This window comes from Hetaerina americana, unplaced genomic scaffold (assembly GCF_022747635.1).
Source record: "Hetaerina americana unplaced genomic scaffold, ioHetAmer1.1.p SCAF_2, whole genome shotgun sequence".
Lineage (NCBI taxonomy): Eukaryota > Metazoa > Arthropoda > Insecta > Odonata > Calopterygidae > Hetaerina > Hetaerina americana.
The window spans coordinates 64,401,580-64,427,035 of record NW_027286763.1 but is presented as its reverse complement, the minus strand read 5'-3'; the positions used below and the strand labels follow the sequence as shown (position 1 = coordinate 64,427,035).

Below are 25,456 nucleotides of genomic sequence, written 5' to 3'. Positions count from 1 at the left end.
ATATATTTATGTTGTTTCCTTTCCTGAATGCAGGGAAAAAATAACATCCACTTTTCTTTGACTTTGCAGCTTAGTTGGAGGGTTTTAAGTGAAAATAGAGAAAAAATTGCTTACAGAAATTTCTGAAACTGAAAATATCTTTCTGAAGAGACGAGTTGTCGGAAATAACAAGGGCTTCGGTAGAAAATCACGCTGATAAGCTGATGACATGAGCCAGTGCACAATTTGCTGATCCAAAGTTCCATTCTTCAGTTACTGGGCGAAAACTCAAAGGGCCTCACAACTCCCGATAATGGAAAGAAATCAGAGATGCACTTCAATGTGGTGAAAATCCCACTTGTCCTCCTTCAAAGGCACTTACGCTACTATCGGCAAATTGTTGTCAGTTCAATTTTCTTAGTTGAGTTGAAATTCAGCTCCTCTTCAATTAGGATTCAGTTCATCAGATTAGAAAGAATTTTAACTTCAGGTATGGGCTAGTGATTGCTAGTTTTGAAATAATGTATAAACTATATAAATTGCATTAGCATTCATTTTGATCACTAATTGAATTTTATATAGTGCAATGATGATATAGTAAGTGATGTTTTGAGTGCTGCTCCAAAATCAAAGCATAATTGAAAGAATTAATGTATGCCATGCATTAGTGATGCATTGCAACATGCTATGACAAGGTCAAATTGTGAGGAAAAGGCTTGCATTTTCTGTATCTCCTCTTTTACTCCCTTCCTTGAACAAGGAAAGCTCACCTATTACTTTTGTCCCCCACCTCTCACCTCAACACCATAAGTGATTTCTTTGAATATGGTCAATTTTATTTACTACTGCAACTGTCATTAACTCAACATTGATAGCTTTACATTCACCAGAACTTTTGAAAATGAATCAGAGAACTGAATATAAGAACCAAATTATCACTAATCACATTACTGTGGAACCTCATACAACAAGCATAATTCGTCCCATCATCTTTCTAGTAACGCAAAACACTCATTTAGTGAAACAACTTTTGGTACATAAATTAACGTAAAATACGATAATGCATTAATAATAATAATAATCTTTATTTGCCCAGAAGACACTGACACAGTGTAATAGATACATCAGATAAGTGTATAGGACACGTCATATGTACATATAGATGTTAAACAATGATGAAATTCAGAAAAGCATGACACAATAATAAATTTTTTGCATAAAATATATTCCATATTCAGTATGGTTATTTTTTCTCCATGAATTCCATTACAGAATAAAACTGTTCTTTCCTTAAAAATGATATTACTTTCTTTTTGAACAGGACTGGATCCTTTACGTACTTAAAATCGTAAGGGAGCCTGTTCAGTGCAAGGAGGCCCATTGATTTAGGCCCCAGGGATGTATTTAAAGTCCTGCAATAAGTTTGATGCAGGTCTCTGCAGGCTCTGGTTTGGTGGCAATGAACGTTGTCATTTGTCATATAATTGGATATATTACTTTTAGCAAAAATGCATACGACATAAATGTAAATACATGGAACAGTCAGAATATTTAACCTTTAGAAGAAGGAAAGACAAGGTGTATTGTAGGGAGCATTGCATATTAATCGTATTAAACATTTTTGAGCTTTAAAAATTGAATCAGAATGAGGGGAAGAACCCCAGAACAGAATACTATAGATAATTAAAGAATAAAATTCTCCGTAATAAATTGAAAGTAAGATATCAAGGCTTACAGATTTCCTAATACTTCTAATAAGAAAGCAAATGGAATTTAACCTGCTACGAAGATTGCATATGTGTTCATCCCATGATAAATTTTTATTTATAACAACTCCCAAAAACTTGGATCTAGAAATTTGAGGTACACACGTTCCCCCTAGGTCAATGGCCAATGAAGCAGGGGCTTTATTTTTATTAGAGAAGTATATGAGTCCAGACTTGTCAGGGTTGAGTTTCAGAGAATTTTGTGAACACCATTCACAAAGAAGTTCGGAAACTCTAGCTGCTGTCAAGGTCAAGTTGTTTAACGATGGTGCTGATACAATTACGTTAGTGTCATCAGCATATAAAATTGGCTCGGCTCCTGGAACTGACTGCAGAACTTTTGGTAAGTCATTAATGTAAAGTAAAAATAGGATAGGGCCCAAGACTGAGCCTTGGGGTACACCTAATGTAACTTCTTTACTAGGAGAAGTAAAATTAGTACCGTTCTTTGACAAAATAACCTGTTGGTGCCTTGCGCTGAGGTAAGATTTGATCCAGTTATAAGGGATACCTCTGATGCCATAGTGTCCCATGTCCCAGACATTCCATGCCTGAAAAAATAAATTATGTACAACATTGATTCAAAGAAAATCATATTTGTATACTTTGATTAGAATTGTGGATCACCTTTCCTTCTATCGAGGAATGAAGTAACCGGGAATGCAAACTTGATTTGTAAAGACAAAAAACAATCTAAATAAATAGTTTACTATTTATGATACATAGCTAGTTCCTTTTGGCTAGAGAGCTGTCCAGAGACATGTGTTTATGATGATGCTAAAAAGTTTTGTTAAAATCCAACTCAGAATTACCATAAAATAAATTTTTAGTGTACATCGCCACTGCCTTATTAGGGCGATGTCTCATACTTATGGTACAATGTAACAGTTTCCTGTGACTTCCATTTCTCATTTAGCCTCCTGCTGTTTTAGAGTTAACACTTCTTGAAGGCTAGTGGACTTAGTGAATGGTAAACAAGCAGGGGTTTAATTGTCAAATTGTCACTTCCATTTGTGCAATATCACAGCTTGAGATGGTCTTTTATTTGTTTGGGGTTGGGCAATGCATTCTCTTCTACTGTTACGAGTAAAAATACAGGTTTGCTTTGGCTTCCTCCTCCAGAAGAGATTCATCTCGTCACACTTATAAACCTGTTGAAGTATGTACCCCTGAGCTTCTCTAAGTCACCGATGAAGTTCTCTGCAGCCTTGAGGTCAGAGCTTGCTGCTTCACAATGCTTAACAACTTCGTGGATGCCGGTTCTTATGGTAAACCTATTGAACCATGCACAGTTCCCATTATATACTTCTTCAGCCGATAATGATTCTGACATTATCTCAACAAAGTCAGCAAAAATCACATTCCCCTTCTCACAAATTATATCCTCATTAATAGTGTTGCACTGCAATTGCTTTTTTTACCCATATGAACAGCAAATTGTCAACATCGTTGAGAACACATAACCACAGTGTAGATATTCTTGCCACTCTTATTAAAAATCTTCTTAATTTTGTCCTTATTCTTGAATAAAATGTAAATTGTTGACGTCGACTGATATGCATACTCAATCAACCTCACTCACACCTTGATCCTGATTTTCAATGATTTTACTTTTAAATTCTACGGTTATTTTTATTCTGTTATGGCTTTCTTCATATGGATTTTTATTTGGGTTCATTTTTAAAACTAAACAAAAAACATCATTGAATTTTTCCAAAGAATATCACTAATGATATGTCTGAACTCAAGTTTGGAAAAATATTTGATCAATAATACCACTAAGATGTTAGTGGAACAACTGCTTAACACAAACCGAATTAGTAGGAGTGCAATTATTCCAGGAATTCCTTTCTCCTCGTCACATGCTGTGTGAAAAGTTGCTCACTAAGCAAGTCATTCTCAGGACCAATATAGTTGCTCATAATGCAAATTACTCACTATGTGAGGTTCCACTGTACACCATTTTTCAATAATCTGGACACAACTGTAGTGGAAAATTATCCAGTGATAGACAGAAAATTAGACTGCATCATAAGAGTAATTTCAGGCATAAAATTTATGAACAAGCTGACAATAAACTACATTAATGCAGTTACTGTGATGACCCTCTGCAATGGTTCTTCCTCTTAGACCTACAACCAACAGGAGATAATAAACCAATAATCTATGGCAACATTATTATCTACCTCATCTCAACACTTCCAGATGGAACTTAATGGAAAGCTTCATATCGGAAATACAATCATCAGACAGGTATAATTTAATAATACTTTATTAAAACAACTGCCATGAAAGGCTGAGGATGACCAACAAAGAAAACAAAATATGACACTGAAGAACAACACCATGAGAGTTCTACCTTTCAACAACCAAATGATTTCAACTTGTCTTAAAAAAATCCACTCATGATTTTCATGTTTTACGCGGCTTGGCTTTCTTCCTGCCCTGGGTCCTCTCCACTCCAGCTCCATCCCCCCCACCACCAACTTCAGAGCTAACACCACGACCACCCCTCCCACCACCAGATTCCATCCCCATACCAGCCAAGGATGCTCCCCCACCACCCTCACCCTCTGGCCTCAGTCTTCTCCAATGGGCTACTCCAACACCAAGCAGCAAGAAGAGTGGTAGTGCCAATGGAAGGGCAGGATGGGGCCCTTCACCACTACCACCTCCAACCCGAGCACCCACACCAACTACTCCTTCTTCTCTCACACCAGGGTCATATCTACAAAAATTTGGTAAGATCTTAATTCTTCTTTATTCCAACACTAGTCATAAATTATATTATTATTAAAGTTATAAACTATTTGAAAGAACCAGTGTTTTTCTCGAGTAATCTGGTTTTTCAGGGTACTTACATTCTTACAAATCTTTTATCTATTGAATGGAAATTATATAGATAGCTGTATACACTGCAAAGTTATACCATAAATTATTAAATAACAAACCCTTCTCTTAGGTCAAATAATTGAGTTTGTAGGTGGAATTCCACTCACATTTCCAAGGAAGGACCTAAAACAATGTGAGACTGTTTGGAAGGAGAAGAGTTAGTGAGTAGATAGGAAGTTATTCCTACACTGCATTCAGAACATCAGCAGTTAACTCACCAGACATAGACACCACTACAGGGAAAAAATACTGCCGAAGAAATATAGTTTCTTTCACAGATTTATTACATGTAACTATTGCAAAAATTAAACTTCCCCGGATAAACATTTAATGCAATTGTTAGTAAAGGCAAAAAGGTTGACAGTGAGTTCCACAATATCCTACAAAGAGATCATATACAAAATAGGACATTTTGGATGAAGCTTCTACTCTCTTCCTTGCATATTAGTCCTGGAATGGATGGTTGATCTTAGAGCTGCCCAGCTATGCTAATTCTATCTCTGATGCAGAGAACATATTCAAGAAAATTTGGGAAAATCTTTCCTCATAATATATCTTTGGTTATAGATTTAAAAATGGTGTACTAAAACTTGAAAGGGGACGAAAAATAAGAAAAGAGATAATTCAAGGAATATTTTTTATATTCAAATCAATCTTTCACGATTAGTATGAAATACAAAATTACAAATAAATATTTATTTTATGTGTGCTGACTGATTTGATGATGCAAGATATTGCCAGTATTTAAAATAATAATCTAATGTTCATGAGTTGGAAACAAAATGTTACTATTTATGTTTACTTTTTGCTTTTTCGAAACTGTTTTCTAGCGTACTTAAGGCTATGACATACACGAGATGATTTGACATGGCATAGAAAGTTCTCATCAAAACACTAAAATGGGCATGGCACTAAGGAGCTGACACTGAGATTGTCATAAATAGGCAGCCTTTTCAATTGTAACCGGGTTTCACTGTTTTTATATTATTTTTAGAATTATATACCAAATAAATAGCTAAAATATGATAATATGAACAAATAATTTACTGTGAGAATTTAATTTGCATTATTATTATCACAGAAATACTCAATATTTTAAATGCAAGGTTTTCGGATGTTATATTAGACCACATAAGACAAAATGTTTTTAAAAGTTTCAAATGTATGCAAGATAACAGTACCCCATGGTATTGAGTAGTATCATGAACACTTGGTGGCGTCATACTCTATATTGAATATCAAGAAAAACTGGTATTAGTCCATCACTAGTGCCTAGAATTATTGTCTGCACCACAACCTTCCACAGTCATATCAGAGAAAGAAAAAAAGCTAAAAAAATCATGTTTCCCATTGAATTGAAATTAGCAGCTGTAAGTACTGGGAATATTTTAAGCAAACAAAACACTTCACGAAAGTCATACTTACTTTAATGTGAAATGTCTATGGAAAGAATCAGCACGGAAAGACACTGTGGGCCGAGGGAATGTGGCTCGTAGGGCTGCGGCACCGCCATGAATTGACTCAAGACGAAGGCTGTGTAAACGTCCATCAGAAACAATTGGAGGGAAGAGGACAAGGGCACCAGCCTCTGAACTACTTCCTCCCACAGCCCATCGTTCAAGTCCCACAATATGTACAACCTAGAAAATGAAACAATACACCAAATCTTTTATAATGATACATATTTCCATATATCATAAGTACTAAAATTAAATATCATATTTTTAGAATTTTCTTATCCCAGGCACACAGATTCAGCAAGCACCACAAGTTGAATACACTGTTAAAATATGAATACCACACAAAATAGATATACATACCCATGTATAGTTTAGCTTAGCTATTGTGTTTCTGGAAAATCGCACAACCTTTGTTTCATTAACATTGATTCTCATCCCATATCTGTCGCACTAAGTTTCCAATTCACTCAGAAATGTTTGTAAACCCTTGGCTGATTGACAAACTAAAGCTTGGTCATCAGTGAACCTAACTGATTTTACAAATTCCCCGCCGACTTTCATTCCTACCTCCAGTTCTTCCCATGCCTCTTTAATCATTTCCTCCACATATACGTTGAACAACAATGGTGCCAATGGGTAACCCTGTGTTACACCTCTTCCTAACGCTGCCCATCTGGACTCCCCATTCCCCACTCACACCTGAGCAGTCTGAGACATGTAAAGGTTCCAGATTAGCCTCCTGTCCCTCAAATGTATTTCTATTTTCTTCAATGTACTCATTAGTTTTTCCCAATTCACCCTATCAAATGCTTTTTTGAAATGTACAAAACAGGCAAATACTTCCTGATTGTATTCTATATTCCTCTCGATTAGTGATCTCATTACTTCAATGGCATCACGAGTACCTCTCCCTTTCCTACACCCAAACTGGTCATCCCCTAAGTAATCATTTGCCCTGCTCTCTATTCTTTTTATTGATGATCTTGAGAACAACTTTAGCTGCGTGGCATATCAAACTTACTGTTCTCTAGTTATCACATGATGTAGCCTTTACCTTTTTCGGAATAGGAACTAAAACTGATGTCACAAAGTCTTCCAGCCAGATTCCTACCTCATAGATACTACGAATCAGCTCACATAACCTCTTCCTCCCACATTTTCCTAAGCCTTTTGGTAGTTCTGCAGGAATGTTGTCCACCCCCATGGCCTTATTTCATTCCATCTCGCTTAAAGCCCTTTCTATCTCATTGTTGAGTATGCCTGGACCTAAGCTATCTTTCGCTACGTCATGTTCTTTTTCTATGTCTAAACTTGTAGGCCTAAGTTCTTCACCATAAAGTTCTTCTATATATTCTTTCCATCTCTCTTGGATCTTTTTTAAGTCAACTATTATCATACCTGACTTATCTTTAACAGCTAGCACAGATCCTATCATATATTTATACGTACGTGTATATAATACGATGTACTCTATGTATACGTGAAGTACTAAGCATTAGAATAAAGAGGTACTACGAATTAGAATAAATGAAGTATAGAAATTATATGCTTCTTTTTTTCATGGATTTATGAGATGAAATAACTGTAACAGTGGCAGATCTGTATAATAGAAAGCAATTAGAAAGGCATGCTTCTAGACTAATTTATTTTTGCGAGACTCTGCTTTAAATTATTGTGTACAGAGGTATGTATATGTTTGGATTTTTTCAATTTTCATTACATAACGAGCATCGTCATTTTTTTTCAATCATCTGAACTATTTTGTATAGCTAACGCATGTGTTATCGATGGGAAAATACAGTATTACAATTGGCTTCTCAAACATAAGCGCTAAACTCCATTTCTAAGAAACTCCCAGCTCAATATTTGTTCAAATTGTCAACAATTTCATTCAGATCACATACCTTCAACACGACAATTTCATCCCCACCCTATATCCTTAAGTCTTTTCAGCCCAGCTCATTTTATATCATATTCCTCTCCAGCAAAGCAAGCATAGGTGCAATCAAACCTGGAAGTTTGATTTCTCATTTAACATTTGTTCTACCTCACCACTTCCCTCTATATCTCTTCCAGACAAACTTCATTGGAGCAGGAACTGCCAGTTCCATTTGGTTTGTGTAATACCAAGACTATATCTCTGCAAGATGAGAGTGCAATTTGTCCAGATGCACTTGGTAAACCACACATATAAAGTGTGAGAATGTTTATTTGGTTTCACCATAGAACCTGAAATTTACGTTGCCTAACGAAAGATGTTTCTCTTCATAAAACCAAGGAGTGCTCAAACTGTAAAGGGTGAGCCAGCACTGTTATATATCTATCTGACATCTATTAGATCAACGCCTTGGCTTACCCTTGAAGAAGATTCTGCAAGGTCATCTGCATCATCTGCTCCAGAATGATCCGAACCCTCATGACGAATCAAGGAGACCCGCATATCTGATAACAAAGATGAATCTGGAACTAGAACTCTTAGGGAGACATCAGTTCGATGAGCACGGTGATGTTTAAAAGCAACAAGCTTGGGGCCTTGCACATCACCATTAGTTATCTGTAAATAAAATTCCACAATAATAAAAACAATTTTTTTGAAAATTGTGCTTTTTAATGACTAAATACATTTATTATTAGAAAGTAAAGCAATGTTAATTATCTGAACACAATACAACAGGATAATCTGAACAAAAAGATAAAATAATAAAATATAACACAAATGACCGATTCCAATACTAGCATTAAAAGAATGTTGGCATATGAAATGGTAATTATCTTTATCAATTAGGATCGATAAGATTATTTCATCAAAACAGAATTATGCTTTCTACAATACTGCAGTGTATCATGCTACTTAGGTTGAATTATCATGATAAAATACACATTTCAGTTCCAGGAGTTAAGGAAACTTTTCTTGAAAAAATTCTCATTTCTTGGGATAGCTTCTTGTGATGAATGACAAGTCGCCGTAGATATTAGGGGAGGCAAACAGCAGCTAAGGTTATTTGCACCATTAGGGATAGAGGTATAATTTGATAGGCATAGGATGTTTAGGGAATGGTGAAAGGGTCAAGAGAGAAACCTGGTATTGGCATTAGCCTACCTTTAATTATAGGCATTAAGGGTTCTACAATTTAATATTCCATCTAATAGACATCTCACTCCACTTTAAATGCTCCCCATATTGCACCAAAGTATGAATTAGGATATAGTGCCTCTGAAAAATTTTACCAACACCAGGATTTGAACCTAGGTCCTCAGGATGGGAAGGCAGTACACTAAACACAAAACCATCTTGATCCTCCATGAATTACAATAAAATTCAATGACACGCTAACATAATCAAAATTTAAATTTTACCTGAAAATGTGGAATATCAGCTTCCACATGATAAATACAGAAGTAAACACATGCCACAGTATAGCATTCTAAAGACAGTTAAGCTTAATTGCTAAGCCTTTAACACTGGACATCTCTAAATCATGATAGACAACACACAAGCTATGGAGGTCCGCTATATTGGCCAATTTTATGGGTTAACTTGAGCATTAAGTTGAGTGCCATACCTCAGTGCAGTCACAGAACTCGTTATGAACAATTGAGACACCATTTGTCAGTGATATAATGACACAATGAGTTAGTATAAGTTTTTCTTAATTGTTTTATAATTAAATTAATTTAAATCAATATAATACTTCTAGTCTTGCTCTAAAGAAACATCAACAAAAATTAGGATTCTTGGGCAACTAGCAGACACTACAGAGCATAAGAAGGGAGCAGATGCATAAATAAGGGCCTTAGGCATGACATTTATTACTTGTACACTTTTTATACATGAAATAGATTGACCGCTTAATTCTTTCTAACATTTTAATTATTGTTTGATCTGAATTTAAAATGACTCTGAGTAAAATAAATATGAGATACCTTGATGGCCCAAGCACGGAAAAGATAGGCTCCGTAATTATATTATATTTTCTGATTTTTTAAGAAATCATCAAAGAAATCAGAAATCTTATACTTTGGAAAATAATCCAGAAAGAATTATATCATAAAATCTTTCTCCTGCTAATACTAATTGCATATACATGATAAAGAGAAGAAAAATAAGAGACAAATTATGGGGATGACATCCCTTACATAATTGCCCTTACTTGCAGTGCCAGAAAAAAATGTACTCACAGTTACATTACTTCCAGCTGGTGTGATTCGTTCAAAATCTTCATTTATCTGCGGGCCAGTTTTCATTCTAACTTCATAAGTGCACTAAAAATTATGAAAAGTACACAAATAAGAAATATGACACATCTTGATTTTTCAGCAAATAAAAATGTTACTATTTGAAAATATATGTTAGTAACAACATTGAACAATTACTCTGATGTTATTTTAATCTATATTCCCCTCAATTATTTCGATAATTTACAACTTTCCTTTTGCGACTTAAAAATATTTTTGCCATTGCTTGGCTAAACACTAATGAAAGGCCATCTCACGATATTATTTTGCACAAATGCAAGTGACGATTTGTAAGTTAAACCCCTGCTTGTTTACCATTCAGAAACTCCATGAGCCTTTAAGAAGTGTTAAGTCCAAATCAGCAAGCTAAATGTTATGTGGTAGTCACAGGAAATTATTTCATTGTACCATGCATATCCCTAATAAGGTAGTGGCTAGGCACGACAGAAATTTATTTAATAATAATTCTGAGTCGTATTGTTACAAAATATTGAAACTTCAGTGTAAATAAATGCCTTCAGTCAGCTTTCTAGCAACAAGAAATTAGATATGTATCATAAATAATAAACTATTTATTTTTGATTCTTTTTTGCTTTTAAAAATCAAGTTTGCATTCCTGGTTGCTTCATTCTGCTATAGAAGAAAAGGTGAACATGAGTCACAGCCCTAAAAAATGTTTATAAAATTTTCTTTGAATAAACGACATACATTATTTATTTTTTTCCAGCATGGAATTCATTATCACATTTTATATTAATTGATGTGGCGAAAGTTGTTTCACTTAACGAGTGTTACACTTTACGAGAAAGATTGTGGAACAAATTATGCTCATTGTATTAAGTTCCACTGTACTATTTTTCTGATCTTCTGAGAGCCTCAAAATATGCTTAATATAAAATGGCTTAGGGCTATCTCAACATTTGAAAATCTCAGAATGGCATTTCTACGGTTTGAACAGCTCTACTTTCACACCCCTCCCATTGAAGAAGAAGGCAAGCTAGCACACATGTAAGATATCGAATGGACAAACACTGGATATCAGTTTATATTCCAAAAACAAATTTGGTTGACTCAGATTGCTCCAGGCTCACCTGCTAACTCTGGTCATTAGCTTCATTACCACAACTGATGTACAGGTGGCAATATCACATAAAGAATTCCGACTGGCTGAGATTACAGTAGGAAACTTCACCCATAATAGGTAAATTACTAAAACTATTTAAAGTTATTTTTATTGGTGAAATATTAAATAAAGTTTGGAATATTTAAGCAATAGTAAATGCCCTCATAGTTGGAGAGGGTAATATTCCAAACTGAGTTTTAATCAGCAGCCAGTTTTTTAGCTTCTACTAAAAAATATATTAATCAGTAACTATTGAAAAGATTCTTTGCTATACTACTTTCTTGGCATAGCAAATAACTAGATGAATGACAATCTTACCGTTGGAACTAAGCCTCTAATCCTGAACTGCCCAGTACGTTCTGAAACAGCCTCTTCTTGTAGATTGTGGCACTTGGAACTACCACCGACACCTACAGCCTCAACCACAACTCCTATCTCAGGGTCACCACAGGGTGATGTTACAGCTCCAAAACAGCTGAAGGCAACTCTACGTCCTCTATAAAAAAAGATAGAGAATTATCAGTGTTAATGCAGTTAATTAACCCATTTATCCAATGTGTTCACCTAGTTTTCCCCATTCAAACAGGCAGTCCCCCTACAAAGTCTCTGACCCAGTACAAATATACATATATACATTTTATTTTTTTTCCCAGACAGATCTGCTTCGTTGACCAACATATTGAAAATGGATAATCCTGCAATTTTTTTAACATCTTATGGAATAACATTTTGGTACCACTTCCCACATTTATCACCCTGAAGATTGGATTGATAAGTGAGGGTAGATCTCAACTAGTACTAAGCCCAGTGGCATGCGAAATTAACATAACAGGTGGGGGTGGGGGGGGGGGGGGGTAGCACCTTTCCTTATGGGTCCAATGGTTTCCCAAGAAGATCTGGCAACAGAAAAACCACAGTTTTGATGAAGCTGATGATGCTCAGAGATATTACCCAGAATTGACCCTGGGCTTACCACTAAGTAGCCCAGTGCTCTACCCACTGGACTACCACATTTCTATGGTACATACATCTTTTGGTATACCTTCTGGAACATATGTTTTGGAAAATATTGGTATCTGGTAATTAACCCTCTCTGTTCTGTGGGGTAACCCTCTCTTCCTCCCAGGGGTACTAGTGAAATCTGCAGAGGGCAATTGAATCAAATGTATCATTGAAGGGAAAAAATATTTTGAAGTAATTTTTATTGATAACCGTATGCAGTTTTTTCGTGTGTTAACTGAATTAGGTAATATTTAATAATGAACTTTACATTGTCTTACAGAATAACTGTAATTATTTGAGTCCACTAATCATGAACAATAGCCAACGTTTGCGCCTACAGGTATATATCAGCCTGCCGAACTTTTCATCCCAGATGCAAAAGCCGATATACCGGCCCACTGCACTAAAAGGGTTAATACCTCAGAACACTCCGCCACATTTCAATCAAGTTGCACAATTTTTACACGCCAGAACTTTTTAGGAAAAAATATGGCATAAGAAAGGAAATGTTCCACGGAGCCTAAATGTTTGAATTATGCATTCTCAAGCATAGCAGTAGAGGTGTACTACCAAAAATGTTAAAAGACCTTGAGTTTGAGAAAATTTTGTGGATCACCTAACAAAGGGTAACTAAAGCTATAAATTTACCGGACTTTTCAAGGTTGTTCAGACTCAAAATTCAATTTCCACTGGCCAGGTTTTCAAAGAAAATAATGAATCAAAGTGAAATTTCTCCTAAGCTACACAATGCTTGTACATAACTAATAGAGTACTAGTACCTCTCAGTACTATCCATACATTCAAGAAATCAAACATACGGAGATTAATAAAATGTTTGAATTAAAACATTAAATACTATTGGTAACCCTTTTACTTCCTGAAATTAAAAACTTTTAATTACGCCCAAGTATTTCAAATTAGTATTTCTTTAATAAATATAGTTTCAAAGCATTTATTATTTTCAAAATTGTAATGTAATTAAAATTTTGAGGTGCTGGGATGAGAGTTGCATGGACAATCTGCTAAATGAATTATCTACACAGATAATTGAGAGTTTACTGTACTTTGATATTATTGCATTTATGGAACTATTTTAGTTGGGAAATAGTTAATGTATTGACAGTCAGGATCTCACATATATTTGTAATGCTGAAATCTCAAATAAAAAAACACAGGTTCATACAATACAATCTCCTGTTAATACCTACTGAATTTTTAATCCATATAGGTAGAATTTCTGTGCATATGCCATTATAATTTTATCCCACTATTTTCAAAGTTAATGTTCACATATTCTAATTTAAAATAGAATAAAAAAGTGAGATATTGAATGGTAAAATTATGGCAAATAGTAAAATTTTGAACATAAACAAACTTGCATGGTATGCAGACAGTTGCCATGATATATATGCAAAATATATACACTAATATCTCATTGCTTCAATCATAGTTACTATGAAATGCAGCATAATTTGAGGAGAGAGGTTGTAGACCAAAATCATAGAAATTTGCATGCTTTTTGGGATGGTTAAACTGAATATATTTACAAGGAAACTTGAAGACATTTCTAGTCTCATGACTCAGAAACTTATTGTTTAATCTGAAATTTTCCCTGTGACGAGGTAGGCCATTAGGTATTTGCAAATTGCAAAGTTATATGTACTCATTACAAAGGTACAAGACAAAGTCATTAAAGCATGTTTCAACCATTCATTTTCTCGCAAAAAACATCCTCCCCAAAACATTATCTTTCTTATCTTGACTATTAGTCAATAGGGATAAATAATAGGTATAAAAATCTATTAATATAAAGTTTTTAACCTGAACAATAACTTACATAATTCGCACTTCTACTGTGGCACCTTCTGCAACTTCAACCATCTCTGATGGTGGATCAAAACTGTACTCTTTCATCATGGGTCGCAGGAAATACTCAGAAGGACTTAAAGAACCGAAGGCAAGTCGTCCATCACTACCAGTGGCACTGTTACGCCTATACTGCTCAGCTCCCGATAAAGATAGCAGAACTCCGGCAAGAGGAACTGTGGTTGTTTCAGAGCCTGTCATAAGACAAATTATTCATAGTATTTTTTTTAGACGGTTTTAAATTAAATGCTCTGTTTTTACAACCATGTTTCTTAAGTACAACATTTTTTCATCAAGGATATATTAAAGTGGCATACAGTAGGTTTTTATAAAAGTACAAAAGATTTGAAAATTGATGACATAAATTTCTAAAATTAAAAGAAACCAATTAAAAATACTATAGCAAAATAACTATTATTTGACTGAAGAGTCATTTCAGAAGAGAATATTTACTAAAATATTTTATATGGTAGAAGGATCTCTAACATAGCTCAGTGCAAATGAATTCAAACTTAAAGAAGAAAAGTCAATCAAAACAATTGGTAAACCACAGTAAAATCATAACATAATGAATAGACTAATATCACAAGTAGTCATGATAAATCCATAGTATACCACGAAGAAAAATTCAGAATACAGTCAGAACTTACCTGCACAGTTTTAATAGAGGCCAATAATTCAAAAGCATTAAGGCAGAACCACATAATGCAGTGTATGCTCAATTCAATCTGTCACAGAAGGTAGTTAATTAGCTAGCCTTGCATCAATGAATTCAATCTATGATATATAAAATTATGCAATGAAAATGTAATAATCTGAAGAGAATGGCCTTATAAAAAAAAAGAGACCACTTATTTCAGAACTTCTGCTGGTACTTAATAAAGCAATGGCACCCATATTAAAATAGGACCCTCTTGATACTTATAGCAAACTAGATGGCAAATAATCTATCTCTCATCTAATTAATTTAGGATGCATTAAAACTGCATGCTGCAAAAACTGCATTGGGAGCATGCATAAATGCATGCTCCCAATTGTTACTATTAATACCAACGTGAACGTGTGAACCAAAATAAAATACACATATCTTACACTTATTATTTTAATCTCCCATCTTAAAATGTCTACAAACTCATAAAAAAGTACAATTATCTATAACTTTCTTTCACATACCTGAAACTACCTCTTCAACAACCTCCACCAGAACCTCTGCAAGTCTGCGGGCATTAAACCAATGTGTTTTTCCAGGGATAGGGGTGAGAACATAGCCTTCTTTCATAGCCATTACAGCAAATGGTCCTTCCCCTCCGAGGGGACCCACTGAGAATACCCCTTCTGCATTTGTCTCAACTATTGTAGTAATCTCTTTCTGTCCTTCCTGAAATAAACATACATTCAAAGCAATACAAGAGAACTCTTCTGAGCTACTTCCATGAAAGTGAAATCTTATAAAATTAATATCACAATTAATAGCGCACTACTTTTTCAAGTGCCAAACTTTGAAGATGGGTGAAAATTTTCCCAAAGGTGAGAGTTTTTTTTCAAATTTCTGGTTTCAGATAGCAACTAACGAACTACCACTATTCTTACTGCTTTTGTAATATTTACAGAAAACCTAATCATTTCAAAACTGAATAGAGAAAAAATATATGACTTTTAAGTTTCCAAGCACAAAATAAAAAAACTTTTTACACGTACAAAGAAAATTTACAATCCTGCATTTCTACAGAAAAATTAAAATTATATCCATATTCATTCAAGAGTAAACCATTAACTACCACACTAGCATTTTTATTTTTTCTTTGCTAAACAACAAGAGAGCACTTTCATCCATAAATGTTTATCTCAAGTATTACAAAAACAAATGCTCAAAAGACAAGGTCAGCAGTTCCATTTTCAAACTTCAAAGAACTGCGGAAGACACCATGGCAGTAGTTTTAATAGAGTCATTTACCAATGAGAATTAAAATGCATCAATGACAAAGTGTAAACAATAATTCGTAATACAGTCAAGGCATTAGATTTTTACACTTAGAAGTTGAAACATTTCAGTCCCGTCTTAATTATTCACAATTATTATCATTCACAAAATTAACTCAAAAAGTACACTTCTCATATTTTATGAGTAGGTATCGATCAAAACATGGCATCATTTTTATACTCTGCCATCCTTTCAAAATGGCTCAAGGGGATTTTTGAGCTAGGATGACATTTACTTTTAAGAATACTTTCCACAGTCAAGTGCCACTCTGCTGAAATAGTAAAAAAAGCTTTAGCTATCAACTTGGATTGGCACATAGGTTTACAAAAAATTAGCATTTATACACTGATTGGTTTTAGACAATTTCATTCTGAAGGCATGATGGAATTAGCTCAAGGTTCACGGATGAAATTTTCAATGGATGAAGGTTCAGACTGGTATTAAGAAGAATTTCATGAATTTAATAAAATGAGCTAATGGCCAAATGCAAAACATCCTGTACAATAAATATCCACCAATCTAAACAGTATATTTTAAATAATATTTCCATGATGAAAACAAGTATTAGAACAATAAAAAACAAGTTTTCTTAGCCTTTTATACCAATACTTTGATACCACAAAACTAAGTATTATGTCATATACTAACAGTACAGTAATTTACACTTTCTGGCTAAACAAAGACCAATAACAACAGATCATAGAAGCATTATTCTAAGAGCAAAAGGGTGCTTCACGTTTCCTTTACCATAAAATTCTTTTGGAATAAAATAAATACCTGAAGTATTGTGATGATCACTCCAACAACAGGAGGAGATGTACCTCCTGAAAGAACGATACCCTTGCGTGCTTGGAATGTGACTGCTCCAGTTCGGCAATCAGAGCCCACTTCTATTGCTTGTGTTGCTGGCTCAAACAGCAATTCTCTGGCCCATGGTCGCACTGTCACAACTTTTCCCTCATAAGCTCTCATGTTGAATACATACCGGTAGCGTTCAGTCCCCATAGGGACTTTTTCTCGAGAAGGAACCAATGGCCCCACTCGTGTCTGTAATATTAGTATAATTAATGAAATCATTAGTTGCAAAGTTAAAAAAAATACATGAGTTTAATACATATGCAAGACCAAATGGTAGGAATAACAGGTCATTCCTAACACTTCTGACCACCATTTGATGCTTTACCTCCAAGATTTTTATGAAAATTGAGGGAGAATTTTGTTTTGTCAAAGAATACGTACTATTTATGGTATTTCGTAAAAAATAGTTTTTGGCGTATAACTATGCATTGATCACAGGACACATTTGAGATATTGAGAAATCAGCTGCCAAGGTAAAAATACATGACTTTTAATACAATTATCCCTCAACAATTCTGACCAAGATTCACCGTCCTCTTCACCCTCTAAGTTTGCTGATAATTAAGGGAGAACTTTGCATATTCGAAGAAATAATACTTTTTCATTACAGACATTGGGCATGCACACTACAATTCTATATTTTACTCAAAAAGCAATATTCATCCATGCGATTCTACAGTTATATTTATGCCATGTTTTAACGCATAATTTGAATGAGTTAAATCACTGAAAACAAAATATACCCCTTACATAGCAGTAGAAACTATGTACATTGCCTGATAGTATTTATGATAGCTATAGCTGAAGGTATGTCCAGTAAGTCTAATATTTAAAATTCTATAAGTATCATACATACTCCAATTCTCCTAATATCACCATTATATTTTGGAAAAAATAATTTTTGTAGATTTTGTGCTGTAGTATTCCTGGTATACACAAACAACCCTGTTATACGAGGGTGATTAGAAAAGCTCCCAGAATGGAATACAAATGAACGACTTTCCTCAGTGAAACTTTTTTATATCATAACCTCTCAAGCCAGTATAGGCATTTAAATGCTTGGGCCCCACTCACAGTATTTAATTTTTCTAAACTCACTTTCTGTCGCAGCATTGATGAAAATAATTTATACCTTTTTAAATATTAATTCTAAAAATTAAAAAAAAATTTACCATGTTAAATTGTTTATTTTATTTAGTAAAAATTTTACGCACGTAATATATTATATTTTCACTTCTTTATCCGCCTTTAAATTTAGAACCTCTATTCTAAAAGTTCAGTTTTGTGTGATATAATTTCAAACAATCCTCTAAATATAGGCCTGCATTGCATTCAGGGCATCAGTACACTGTATCCCTCCTTTTAGCTCGTGCGGAGCACACCTGACATCTTCTTTCAGGCCTGAACTTCTTCCCAGTCGGCCGTATCTTTTCAACAAAGTGTCTCTTGACCAATCTTCCTCACTTGAACTTGCACTATAGAGTATAGTGCCTTTTCATGTAGCCGAAACAGAATGATTAGAAAGACTCATTATCTGAGAGGCCTGGGGCTACCATATATATTTTTTTAATTTGATGGCACGCAGAAAAAAATTCAAAACTGAGGGAGTGGAGTACGTTGATCGTCAATCCGTGGATAAGGTCTAACGACTGCGACGTATCACGTACTGAGAACTGCGCTGAGGGGTTAATGTACACTAATACACTTGGTCCAGCAATATTCCAATACTTTGATCCCATTTCAAAAATTATATTCCTTCAGGCCTGCAAAATACCAGTCTCCTTCGGCTGTTAGTTCGTTGTTTGAAGAGAATCTCCATCCACCAAGAAAATTTTGAGCTTGGGGAAGAGATGGACATCTGATAGAGCCAAATCAGGCGAATAAGGTGGGTGTGGCAACAGTTCATATCTTAGCTCACGTATTTTTGCCATGGCAACGACATACCTGTAAGCATTATCTTGATGAAAGGTTACTTTCTTCCTTGCTAACCCTGGCCTTTTTTCATGCATCCTTTGCTCTAGTTGGTCCAGGAAATTAGTGTAGTATTGTCTAATAATTGTCTAACCAGTGGGCAGATAATCTATCAGCAGAATTCCTTTCCCATCCCAGAAAAATGAAGCCATCACCTTCCTGGTCGACTGTATTGCCTTTGCCTCCTTTGGCAGTAGTGAATCAATATGTTTCCACTTCTTTCAATGCTGTTTTGTCTCTGGGGTATATTAGTGAACCAAAGTTTCATCTGTGATCACAAACTGACGCAGAAAATCTAGTTGGTTACTCTTAAAATGGGTCAAAAATTGTTTGGAAATTTTCATTCTGATGCATTTGCGACCTTGCGTCAAGAGTTGCAGCACCCATCTTGCAGATAATTTTCTCATGTCCAATTCCAAAGTTAAAATGTGATATGCGCGTTCCAATGACATCGCTGCAGCTTGAGCTATTTCTTGCACTTTCAGCCAGTGATCCTCCATGACCATTTTATGCACTTCTGCAATAATTTCTAGGGTAGTGGCACCTTTCTTGAGGAAGTATTTAATCGCTGCTCAAATCTTAATTTTTTCCATCTTCACAAATCACTACATGGGAACAACAACAGACGTGCATCTGCACTACAGATCTCTTACCAGAGCACTGATGCAATAAGTCCTCATCAAATCCACTACAAACATTGCATGTAGAGAGAGCTTTTCTGTTCCGTTTCAGATTCGTTCGAGTTCATAGTGTCGGTCAAATTGTTGGAGACGTCTCTATATTTACATTATCAGAATTTAAGCAGTTGTGGATCAAAATCTGCCATCAAATTATTACTAAGCATCTGTTTAATTAATAAACTAAATTTTAATAGAACTTTGATAGTTGATTCAATTATATAAAAAGTCATAATAATATAGCAGTAAATACATAATATCCAAAATATAATTTTAAAATAACCTTCTTATAAATTTGATGAAAAATAAATTGTGCAAGAATATAAACTTCTACAGTTACCTTTCCATCTGCTGTTGGTGGATCTATGTCCACAAAGAGATCATCCACTGCATCTGAAGACAAAATAATTCCCCCCACTGTGTGAGATGTAGCTCTGAGGTTAACTGTCATTCCTGCCTCCCAACGAACATGAGTTGGCTCAAAACCATGACAACTGGTTCCTACAGGCTCTAAATCATATGGCCCAGGACCCGGAAGGCATAGCCTTGACGTCCCCGCAGGAACTTTAACCAACCCCTGTGACATCCCACTATGTGGAGTAAAAGTGACCTCTGTGGCATGAGACGAAATAATGGATGCAGAATATCCAGTTTGCCGGAAAGGAGGAGCCCACGTCTTTGCAGAGTCCAGCTTTACAACGTGGAGATCTTTCTCCCAGCATCTGTTACCCCCTAGGCCAACAACCACCTCATACTCCCCAGGAGCAAGTCCTTCAAAAGTGTAGGTCCCACGCCTAGACAGAACAGGAGGAGGCATCTCCCTAGGGGATAACTGCCTATGAACAGGTGCTAGAGATATTAGGATATCAGGGCACGGAGTTGGAGGGAGGCAGAAAAGACGGCCAGAGAGAGCACATCGCACACGAGAGAATGAAGGACCATGGGGAACGGGTCTGTCCACAACCTCAAATGAGGCAGGATCAGGGGTGAACCTGGAATATAAATGATTAGTCAATGAAAGTAATTAAAAACTGCATAGGAATGAAGTTCAATGACAACTAGTTTGTTACATGTAGGTGTAATTGGACTTTAACCAAAACCAAGGATCAAACAGAGACTGGAACCAAAAGAAGGGTAACCATCCAATCACTAGCTTTAGGGTCAATGTTTTGAATGGTTGCAGGCAAATTGATGCGGTTTCAAATACTGTATTCATAATGAACAATAGAAAGCAGATTTTGAAACTGTAAAAACTTGCCTGCTACCATTCACAATATTACCCTCAAAGCTAGTGATGGGCGGGTTATACTTCTTTTGGTTCGAGTCCACGTTAGGTCCTTGTTTCCACTTCCAATGAATGAAAACGTGTTGAGCTATTAACAGTTGCCATAGTAACCAAAAGTTTGATCATCTTCACAAAATTTATCACCTTGGGGACATTTTACAAAGCTATTAGAAATTTCACTAGCCCCTGTAATTAGCATGGATTGAGTCATTATTTCAAAGAAGATGTTGCAGAACTTGTTACCTGCACACATTACAAAGTATAGAAATTGGAAAATTATATAATATTTTTTTAAAGAATTTTCAGTGGCCTTTTAAATCAACTTGTAGGCTTAAAAAATGGATTCCCTGTTGGAAAGTATCTGTTAAGTCTATGAGAAGTTCCATGATACCACTAACTTTTACAGTCTTTACGATGTTTTTAGAGTTTTAAAACTTAAAGATGACTAAAAATGTACGAGTTGTAAAGTTCCTATCGTAAGAACCCAATAAACCCACATACCATATTATTAGAAAACCTTCTCCTTCAGTATAGGCCAACAAAGGGATCACCAAATTCAAACAATCTGTGGGAGAAGTTGGAACGATAACTTCCAACGGAGTCATCAGCTAATGCACCTCTGCCCATGTGTAATGTGCTTTAAAGGCCCCAAAATTTTGGATTGCCAGAGGTTGCCTCAGCAACTTAAGTGGCTAAAGCACTTGGCCGAGTATCGAGGGATCCAGGTTCTAATCCCGGTCAAGGCAAATGATTTTTAAACTTTGAAAAGTTTGTTGCACTGCAAGAGATTGCCATTTCATAATTTAGCGGGCACTTTATTTGATAAGCATTCCTATCTCCAGAAGCCCACCAGGAAAATTCTACTGCCTTGGGAGGTCATCGGATTAACTGGAATTTTCATTATCCAGGATAACTATTTCCCTTTCTTCATATATAATTGAGAGTTAGGAGTACATGTTTCACAATGTCAAAAATTGAATTTGTTGTGCAGACATATGGTCTACAATTGTTCATTGTTTGTAAGATCCTAAGATGGTTCAATTAAAACAGCTATTTTAACACTGATCCTGCTTGCAACAGTTTTCTTGCAACTTGCAACAGGTTTATATTAGTAGATTCTTATGGTGTAAAGAAATGATATATTAAAACGATCATCTATAATGGATGCAGGTTTCATTACATAAAAAATATCACTTAGTACACGCATAAATTTTGTCACATTAAATGACACATAATTCCTAATTTTTTTAATAACAACTCTGATTTCAAAAATGGAATTTGGTGGAATGCACAATCATCAAAACTCATTCATTTTAGTTTATCAAGCTACAAAAAAACTTTCAAGAAGAGTTTCCCTTTCAAAAACTTTTCAGTGTATGTACTAACTCAAAGCATTATTTTATTTAGCTAAAAACCTTAGAAACTACTTATCATATATTTGTTTCGATTTCCAAGAAATAATACAAAAATGTTATTTGTATGATAATCTAATTTAAAATGAAAATAAGCAGTTAACATTTTTATAAAAAATATCATGAAAAATTTACCATTTAGTACATTGGTATCTATAAATTTAACATTTGAAATTTTAAAAAAATATTAGGTTTATATTTAAAACTTTGTGATAGCATGAAACTTCCCATAAACTCTTGAGTATCAATTCTAATAAGGTAAAAAATTATTTTCCTGTAACCAAGATTTCACAAAATAACAGAATTCTCATTAGCTAGATGTTTATCCAGTCACCAAAACCATCAAAACCAAGAACCAAACCAGCGCAGTAATCAGAAAACACGTAGGACTGACCCACGACTAAGAAAGCCTTCTGAAGAAAAACCTCAGTAAATCCTCTAAGCCTCATCTATTAAAAATTAAAACAGGTCCATAACAAGCTTTAATTTCCAGTGGTATCGAGCGTCAACAAGTTTCTCTACCAGTCGTAGTCTACACTCTCCAGTATTATCAGCTGTTTAAAATATATTATACATAGTAATCAGATACCATTCATTGTTTCGAAATCCCTAATCTTCTCAATCATCTTCATCCCATTTGATTAACTAAGAAAATTCATCCTGCAGGACCACTAGTAATTTATTCTAATTATAGGATCACAGGAATGACTTGTTTAGATATGGAGCCATTAACAATGATAAAAAAAGGTTTGCAGAAGGTTATCCTAGCACTGGAACCAAGATTTTCCTTTCTCTCCATGGTACAGTCATTGAAGTTGCATTATTTGAAGAAGAGTCATAAAGCAGAAAACATAAGCAATTTTTTACATCTTTAAAATGATTGGGTGTCATAATAAGTACTCACCATAGCCAAACAAACAAAACAATGGCACCAAAAGGGTCCTCAAAGAATAAAAAATTCTTATTAATGAATAAGCCCTGGCTCACCTATTTCAAAACATTTCTTCAGGCCAGCTGACAAGTCCTCGCAATTCGCATATACAGTCTGCCGATGGTCATTAATGGAGCAGCCTTTGTTACTTTCCTGCATTACACAATAAGCGATGAGGAACATTAGATATGCAATTAAAGCCTGTTTTCAGAGTACTTATAGATTGGCTGGCAGCTTTGAGATGCAGGGTTCAAGTTGCTGGAACCAATATTATAATAAATTTTCAAATGGCATCAGCTATAATTCTTTATGGCCACAGTTTTTGAAATCATATCCACAGACTGCCTACCAAATCTAATAGAAACGTTCATGTTAAAAAATGACCTGTGCAACTGCACCTGCTAATCTCAACCTTGCTCTCTCAATTCCCCAAGATTGCCAATAACTCCTTCATAGTTTCAGCCTCACATACCTTGAACTCTTATCCTAACAAAATAATGAACAGTTATTGTTATTCAACTGTTCGTGGGAGTTTAGGGTAGACACAGACTATACAGAAGTAAACTATACATTTCTTTGCCTCTCCCAACAAAATACAATTTGACATCTAACACTTCAATAAACTCTTCTTCAATTCTGCATACTTCCTCCCACCTTGAGTGGCCTTGATTCCATTCTATAAGGCTGTCCTATTCCTACCCATTCCTCGCTTGTCTAAGGTTCCCCCCTCTATGACAAGTCTTCAACATCCCATTACCAATTAAAACCCTCTGTATCTATCTCTCCTGCCTCCTTTGGTTTTCTCCCAACAATCCCCTCTCCTCCCCCACCATACCCAGCACTTGTTTTATTTTTAGTCCTTTTCACCTTTTCTATCCATCTCCAAACTCATATTCCAAAAGCCTGCAATCTATGTATATCATCTTGCTTCAACTACAATGTTTTGAGGCTATATTTAACCATGCTCCACAACAAAATTTTAAAAAGCCTTTTCTGAACATCCTTACTCAATGTCCATGCCATCACTTCTCCTTGCAAACGCTTCTTTCCCTGACATAATTCAACTTATTATGTCCCTACTACTACTTCGAAAATTTTTGCCCAAAAAATAAGTAAACCGTTCCACCCGCTCTAGTTCAGGAACTCCTATTTTAATAATTAACTTGACATCTCTCTTGCTCAAAAACCATATAAACTTTGTATTGTTCACACTTATTCTCATCCCATACCCATCCAAAGCACTCGGCAACTTTTTCCAATCCTAGGCTGAGTGGCCACCTTCAGCTTGATAATCAGCAAGCCTAACTGATTTTATAAGTTCCCCACAGACTTTCATTCCTACCTCCAGTTCTTCCCATGCCTCTTTGACCATTTCCTCTAGATATACATACATTGAAAAGCAATGGTGACATTGGACACCCGTCTTACCCCCCTATTCCTATGTAACATTGCCCATCCCAACTCTACATCCACCACTCACACCTGAGAAACGTACAGCTGGGATAATAATGTTTTTAAATCAAGAATTCATTATGATTAAGCCCAGTCTGCCGCAGTACTCAATTGCATTCTCCCATGGCCATTCCTTGTTCCTAAACCATATTCCCCTATCTCACTGAAACCTCTCCTTTTGCCTACTGCTGAATTTCAATCCACCATCATTATCGAATGTTTCCTTTCAGGAACATTCATAATTATTTCCTTCGATTGATTGCATAGCCTTTCAACTTCTTCCTCCCTATGAGTGTTTGGTGGCATACACAAGGTTAGTATAAAAAGTATTGGTAACAATTTTTTCCTGACGTATGTGTGGAGTGCTGATTTCAGACCATCGGTTAAATGTGCACATGATCACAAATCGTAACAGCATTGATAAGGTGGCAGTGCACACCTTTATCACTGAAAATTTGGCAACACAACAGATCTGCACTAAACTCGTCCTGAAGGTCTTGACAGACAACCAAGAGTAGAGTCATGTGTCTGCTTGAAAAGACCTTTTGCAATGGCACCTTGACGA

At 35.4% G+C, this 25,456-nt stretch overlaps 1 protein-coding gene across 1 annotated transcript in view; it reads right to left on the bottom strand.

Moving 5' to 3' along the window:
* Positions 1 to 3,999: 3,999 nt before the first annotated feature.
* LOC139687728 (BOS complex subunit NOMO1) overlaps positions 4,000 to 25,456 on the bottom strand; it is a 33,011-nt gene continuing 11,554 nt past the window's right edge. The window contains exons 8-16 of the mRNA XM_071584994.1: positions 20,152 to 20,803; positions 17,083 to 17,352; positions 15,498 to 15,702; positions 14,296 to 14,518; positions 11,775 to 11,952; positions 10,277 to 10,360; positions 8,454 to 8,651; positions 6,063 to 6,277; positions 4,000 to 4,473 (exon numbers count right to left, since the gene is read on the bottom strand). Coding sequence (XP_071441095.1) covers positions 4,158 to 4,473; positions 6,063 to 6,277; positions 8,454 to 8,651; positions 10,277 to 10,360; positions 11,775 to 11,952; positions 14,296 to 14,518; positions 15,498 to 15,702; positions 17,083 to 17,352; positions 20,152 to 20,803 — 2,341 coding nt within the window. The 3' untranslated portion in view covers positions 4,000 to 4,157. The remainder of the gene's footprint in view (positions 4,474 to 6,062; positions 6,278 to 8,453; positions 8,652 to 10,276; positions 10,361 to 11,774; positions 11,953 to 14,295; positions 14,519 to 15,497; positions 15,703 to 17,082; positions 17,353 to 20,151; positions 20,804 to 25,456) is intronic.